A 6597-nucleotide genomic window follows, 5' to 3' on the forward strand; every position below is an offset into this window, starting at 1 on the left:
CCGCAGCAGCGCAGCATCCTCCCGTGCAGGATGGTGCATGAGCGCACCCGGAGGCAGCGGGCATGCGCAGTGCAAACACGGATATACGGTTGGAGGCAGAAACAGGAGGATGTGGCCATGTGAGCGCAGACGTGTTGAATGAGTTCGCCGATGAAACAAACTAGCTGTCAGACTGTGGTGACTTGTAACGAGTTCAAGGCTGTGTTTGATGTTCTTAAAGCTATATATTGATATACATGTTTTTCATTGCAGACACAGAAAAAGTCCTATCCCTTTATAACCTCTAAGTTTTAATTAATATACACAAACATATATACAGTGTACATATACATACATATATATATATATATATATATATATATATATATGTATATATATATATATATATATATATATATATATATATATACATATATATATATATATATATATATATATATATATATACATATATATATATATACATATATATATATATATATATATGTATATATATATATATATATGTATAATCGAGGCTTTGTTGTACTTTGTGGAAGGATACAAGGAGTCTGGATGGAACACCTGGCTGGGAGAGCTGCCACTAACTGCGAGAAGTAGAGGGGTGTTTTTCTTTTAGCACACACTCTCTGAATGTAGAGCAAGTACAAAAAAAGAGTAAGAAATCAATTTTTGTTCATTTTAGAGAATTTGCTGTCAGGCTAGAGCAGGCAAGGGCAAACTACGGCCCGGGGGCATATGCCACCCGTGAAGCTTTTTAATCCAACCTGCCGAACCTGAATAAATATTAATATTAATATTGATATTAATAGTCAGTAAGTAATAAAATAGCTGTATTTCAGCCACTTTTTCAGTGTTTGAAGAGTCATTTCATTAAAGAGCTAAATACTGTGGGGCTCCAAAGATGCATATTTTTTTGTGACGCTTCTGCTCATTTTCAATTGACATTAAAGCACATGTTTTCTAGATATACCATTATTTAATTTTTTCTCCGATGAGGTGGGTCATCAAAACACTCCATCCATCTGCTCCTGCTCCAGCCCCTCTGTCAAATTTTAGAACCCATTGTGGCCCACCAGTCAAAAAGTTTGCCCACCCCTGGTCTAGAGATACAGAAAACTCTTACACTTTATATTTGCATGATTGATGTTGGCTGCTCAGTTTCTGATTGACAGCTGACTGTTAAACACGTGTATTACAGAGAACTTTGGGACACTATCACTTTCCTCAATCGCAGTACAACATGATCCTGCATGCACACTGAACTGTATTAATTGTGGCAACTGTCTCTTAAACTAGCGCTTTAAATTACAGCAAAATGTAAAAAGATAAATAAATAAATAAAAGTTTTAATTAGCACTGTTTTTTTTTCACACCGTATAGGGCTTGTTTTTAATGACGCAATCTGCTTTTGAGCCTCACAAGGCAAAGCTGTCCATGGAGCAGGAATCACCCTTTTATTGCAAACACTCAAAAGGCATTCCCTTCCACCCCCCGCCCCCCTCCCTCTTCTTTCTTCCCGCTTCATCAGAACAGTTTTCCAGCTCCTTTCCAATGGAACTTCCTATATAAGGACAACAATCTATTTGCTGCAATAAATCAAGCCACTGGTTGCTGGGTCCTGTCCTCCGTTGGGACAGCACTGAGCCAATGTGTGTGTGTGTGTGTGTGTGTGTGTGTGTGTGTGTGTGTGTGTGTGTGTGTGTGTGTGTGTGTGTGTGTGTGTGTGTGTGTGTGTGTTTAGGAAACCTCATGATAGACTAACATGGAGGACACTGGGGCTTCCTCTGGCCATCATCAAGCAGGCGGCGTGGCTTCATCAGCAGGAGTAGCTGTACTTGAAAAAGTTCGGGAGACGGGGGTGAGAGGCAAAGGCAAAGGAGTGCTGGGACGAGAAGGAGGAGGAGAAGGACGAGAAGGAGGAGGAGGACAAGGACGAGAAGGAGGAGGAGGGAGACAAAGTCGTAGATACACTGAGCAGAGAGGTTTCACTTTGTGCCATATAAGGACAGTGGGGTCTATGTGGAAGGCAGCTCGGCAACTTTCTGTGTTGCATTCAAAGTCCTGCTCCGGCGAACACCCCCGAGGCCCCGTGACTAAATATGGTCCAGCGGCAACATCATTCTTTAAACAAACAAAGATGTTTCTTTACCTGCAGCTCCTGGTGACAGATTGATAGCTTGAGGCTAATCTCTGTCAACAACAAGGCTACAAGGAAATGCACTGTTTGCCATCACAAAACTGCAAACAAAAAGCCAGAGTTAATTCTCCACTACCACATTAAAGGATCATTACCGCAAGGCTTCTGTCAGAGGAAAGTTCATGTCCATATTTCTCATTTGTCATGAGATGCATGGGTCTGGGGAACCTTTAAGTGAAAGTACAGGGGCACCGTGAGCTCAAGAGATGACTTTGCCCTGAGCTCCGTCCAAATTCTTTGTCCTCTTCCAGAAGTCTGAGGCCGAGAAATGTCCTGATGAACCTTCAGAACAGTGTGCAAACCCACATGCCGAGGTGATGATAAAGACAAGAGACGGAAGCAGAGACTCCCTCGGCACAACTGTTCAAGGGGATCATCAACATACAGTCATTATCTTATACATTAAAAGCCTATAGCGTCTGTCCTTCCACATGTTGAACGTTTTTTCAACATCCTCATGTCCATAGATGGACATCTAATGAAGAGAAAATATGTTTATGGATATGTTTGACCCTCGTGGAATGCAATTGCCTTCTAATTTGAGTCCGGGGGAAAACATCACTTCACTCTGCTGCAGTCGACGGACGACTTCTGCGGTGCTATTTATACAGCTGTCTGTTTCCACACACAACCCCATTTTTCGAGAGGGTAAGATCAACCTATTACTGGGCAAGATTCCTTCGCCTGTACAGAGGAAAACGCGGAGGGAAGCAGATGGTGTTGCTTGTGGGCTGAGCACCTCAGGGCTGCAGCTTTCATTGGCTGACAAAGTTTTGTCCCACAGAAAATTATATTGTTGGGAAACAACTGTGACTTTGTTCTTTTTGTCAAAAATGAATGAGAAAAGTGGAGATGCAGAAATGACCAGTGAAACTAATACATCTGAAACCTAAAACCAATGCACAGTACTACCCAAAAAATTAGAATATCCCGAAAAGGTTGTTGTATTTCCCCATGTCTGAACTCTTCTGAGCCAACCCAAGACAGACTTTCTAAAGGCTCAGGACCCTTTTGCAGGTGTTTTGGATTCTTTGGACTCTTTGAACGTACAAAACTGAAGCTTTTCACAGTATTCTAATTTTCTGAGTTTGTGGGTTTGTGGTTTTAATAAGCTGAAAATCTTAATAAGCAAAGTTACAACAAGGAACTGCTTGAGATGTCAATTTGTGTGTAATGGCTCAATAAAATTAGTTGGTTTCATCTTTTATATTAAATTGACAAAGTAAAACAACTTTTACTTGATATTCTAATTTTTCGGGTAGTACTATATATCATCATTATGATGGACAATCATGTTACAGATAATATGAGGGCTGCAAGTCAGTGAGGCAGCACTACCAAGAAGAAAAACAAAATGTCGCTGGTAAAGACGTCAGTTTCAGAAGTACAAGAATTTAATTTTTTTTAGGATGTCCAGTTTCTTTACATGGTGACCAGACATGTGGGTGCAGAGTCTGTACAAAAGTTGTACAAAATGTCTGGGTAAGTGGCACATCTTTTATGTTGTGATACCGCTAAATTACCATAAAGTTCACAAATTCACTATTACAGTTAAATTCAGAGGTCATTAGGACCCGATCCTTAAGCTGTCCCACAAACTCAGCAAAGTGGTGGACAAGTAGTAGAGAAGTTACACAAATAAAACCTGAAGATGGCCAATTCAACCTGGCATAGACATGTGGATTATCAGATAAATCAGGCCAAGATAAAATATCACTATAATCCTGTTGGATTACTTTGAAAAACATCCACAGCTCAGCACAAGAGCTGGGGGGTGGGGGGGTATTATTGGCGTGGTAGTAACAGGCTGCCAAATGTGGAGCCAAAATGTCGAGACAAATGGAGGGAATGGACAGAATGTGTATTTATAAAAAAAAAAAAACCCTACTTAGTAACATTGACAGCAGCAGTGTCACAAACAAACTGATTATGTATTTAAAACTCTTAGCCTGCAGTTCATACTATTGAAAAATGACCAGCTATCGACAATATGTGTCTTACTAGTGAAGTAAACCAACTACATGCATTAATAATAAACTATTTATGGTACAGAATGGAGTCACAACAGTTACCGGTAACTGAAATGTCACTCCTCAGTCAGCTGACAGCAGTAGCCCTGAGCCTTACCCGGGTTAGTGCTGCCACCAGGTGGTCAGAGCAACAAATTTTGAAATTCAGGTTTAAACATTTTATTTGAATGTAGAAAACACGTTTTAAAATAGAAAGAAATACGGAATAAAGGGGCACAGAGACAAAAAAAAAGCCAAACGTTTAAAGAAGCAAGCAGACATAAAAACGTGTTAAGGTAATCATTTACAAAAAAGTGTGTTACTATCAACACCACAAAATCAATATCAGGGATACTGGACTCATGTAACAAAAACCAAAACATTGTATCAATAAAATATAGCAATATTCAGTAAAAAAGTCTTTTCAGTCCACCCTGTTCCAGGAGCAATAAGATATAATCATTAAGTATCAGGTGCAGGTGCTTTGTTGTTCCCGATGGTGCTCCCTGGCATAGAGGAACTTCGCAGGAACACCTTCCCGACTCCATCACCGCTGTTCACAAAGTGGGAAACCAAGCCATATAGCAGAGGTCTGTAAGGGCAAAAAAATGTGAGCAATATTTTAGAAGGGACACATATAACAAAAAGATACAGAGACAGAAAACAAGTCATCATGTCATCGCATGACATCTCGTCACATGGGTCTTTGGAGAGTTGCGTGCTAAGCTGACCCACACCATGGAAGAACATTACAACACAAATTAATAGCTGTGTTTTTTCTACAGCTGTGGTGGAGACAAGCTTACTCTTGATGAAGCAACAATGACAACATGGGTGAGTCACCAATTATTATTGTCATTATTATCTTTGTAATCATGCACTCCAGACGGCTGAGTATATTTGAACGCTGCAGATGGCGGCACTTACACAGACTTGGAACTCGAATCCTCTGCGACTCTCAGCTCATTTGCCAAGAACTGTCTGTCCAAGGGAACTTCAGGTTGGCCTGACTCTGGTAAAACAAACAATGTGCTGACATGTGCTTAGACACCGGTTCAGACTCACCAGCTGCAGTTGCTACCACTGCAGCATTCACATGAGTGCTGATCATAAAGTTATATGCGTAATATATATCGGGCTATGGACAAAAAACAGCACCAAGCAGAACTGAATTAAGGTTTGCATGAATCCAATCAGGAAAACCATTCTTTAACCTCATAAAACATAAAGAACAAACAAATATTTCATTGATTTTGCTCGGTATGTTATGATCTATGCATCATAAAAAGGAAACAAAATAGAGACAATAGAAAATAATGTCAAAATGTGCAGTTCAATCCTCAATCATGATCATGTCACAGTGGAAATGACTCTGAGTGCTGATGTTTGTTGTCCGAGCATGTTCACACCCACCCGCTGCCAGTACTGATGCGGTGTGTCTGTACTTGTTGAACTCCAGGTACTCCCGGATGAGCTCGTTGATGAGCAGGTTTTCGTGGGACAGCGGAGGTCGAGGTTCACGCTGGTCATCCAGAGCGCTGAACACCTCGGCCCGAATTCGAGCCTTCAACTGGTTCAACACACCCTGGGATTCAAGAGTATCTCTCAAAGCTGAAATATCACAGTCACACACACACACACACACACACACACACACACACACACACACACACACACACACACACACACACACGAAAGAAGAAAGAAATATATGATCAATAAAGTTTCCCTACACAACATGTGGAACCACGGTCCACACCCACCGAAGTATCCTAATGACATTTTAATTTGAAAGGGAAACAAGCAGAGCTAGTGATGCTAGGTCGCACTGGGACAGATGGTTACAGCTGAAGTTACGTTCCACACAGTGTTTCCCCGAAAAGGTAGGATTATAAAACACCTGAGATGTGTTAGCATACGCCGAATTGACATATGGCTTTTACTGTTCAAGATAGTGCTGCGTAACGATAAAAGTATTATTTCATAGTTTCAAAAAAGTAAAATAATTTCTGAATGGAGCATTGTTAGCAGTCGCCAGGTTGCTAAGATGAAGCTTCCGTTAACGTTGCTTGCAAAATGCGACGTGGTTTCGTTTGCGAATCGGTTTGTATAAACTGCAGTCTACTGAACACCAAGTCAGGTTTGGTTGACGGGGTCTTTTTTTTTATTAGTATTATTATTATTATTTTTTAATGATAACAGAAACGCGGGAATAATGACGGAGGCTTACCGCTCTTGAGTTCGGTGACGGTCGCCATTGCAACAAGTGTAAACAAGCGAAAGTCGTCATCTCGCACAAGATACACGCCTGGCATCTAGTGGCCGTATTGTGTTACTACAGATGATTGGTGCCGTAAGCAATTACATTTTTCTTTTTTTAAATAAAAT

The 6597-nt window shown here is 40.7% G+C and overlaps 1 protein-coding gene across 1 annotated transcript; it reads right to left on the minus strand.

Moving 5' to 3' along the window:
* Window positions 1–3789: 3789 nt before the first annotated feature.
* Window positions 3790–6566, minus strand: cep20 (centrosomal protein 20). Its single transcript, XM_076038118.1, has 4 exons — window positions 6440–6566; window positions 5623–5820; window positions 5137–5221; window positions 3790–4801 (listed from the first exon to the last, which is right to left on the minus strand). The coding sequence occupies exons 1-4, from the start codon at window positions 6522–6524 to the stop codon at window positions 4672–4674; spliced, it is 498 nt and encodes a 165-aa protein (XP_075894233.1). The 5' UTR covers window positions 6525–6566; the 3' UTR covers window positions 3790–4671.
* Window positions 6567–6597: the final 31 nt, after the last annotated feature.

The sequence above is a fragment of the Nelusetta ayraudi genome, unplaced genomic scaffold (genome assembly GCF_046127955.1).
Source record: "Nelusetta ayraudi isolate G7.1 ecotype Tasmania unplaced genomic scaffold, CSIRO-AGI_Nayr_v1 ptg000004l, whole genome shotgun sequence".
In the NCBI taxonomy this organism is placed as follows: Eukaryota; Metazoa; Chordata; class Actinopteri; order Tetraodontiformes; family Monacanthidae; genus Nelusetta; species Nelusetta ayraudi.

Excerpts from the sequence above, each read along its gene's own strand:
- cep20 (XM_076038118.1), bottom strand. The coding sequence starts at position 6,524 with ATGCCAGGCGTGTATCTTGTGCGAGATGACGACTTTCGCTTGTTTACA. Across the intron at positions 5,821-6,439 it reads CGTCACCGAACTCAAGAGCG|CTTTGAGAGATACTCTTGAA; the intron begins GTAAGCCTCCGT and ends GTGATATTTCAG. Across the intron at positions 4,802-5,136 it reads GATTCGAGTTCCAAGTCTGT|ACCTCTGCTATATGGCTTGG; the intron begins GTAAGTGCCGCC and ends TTGCCCTTACAG.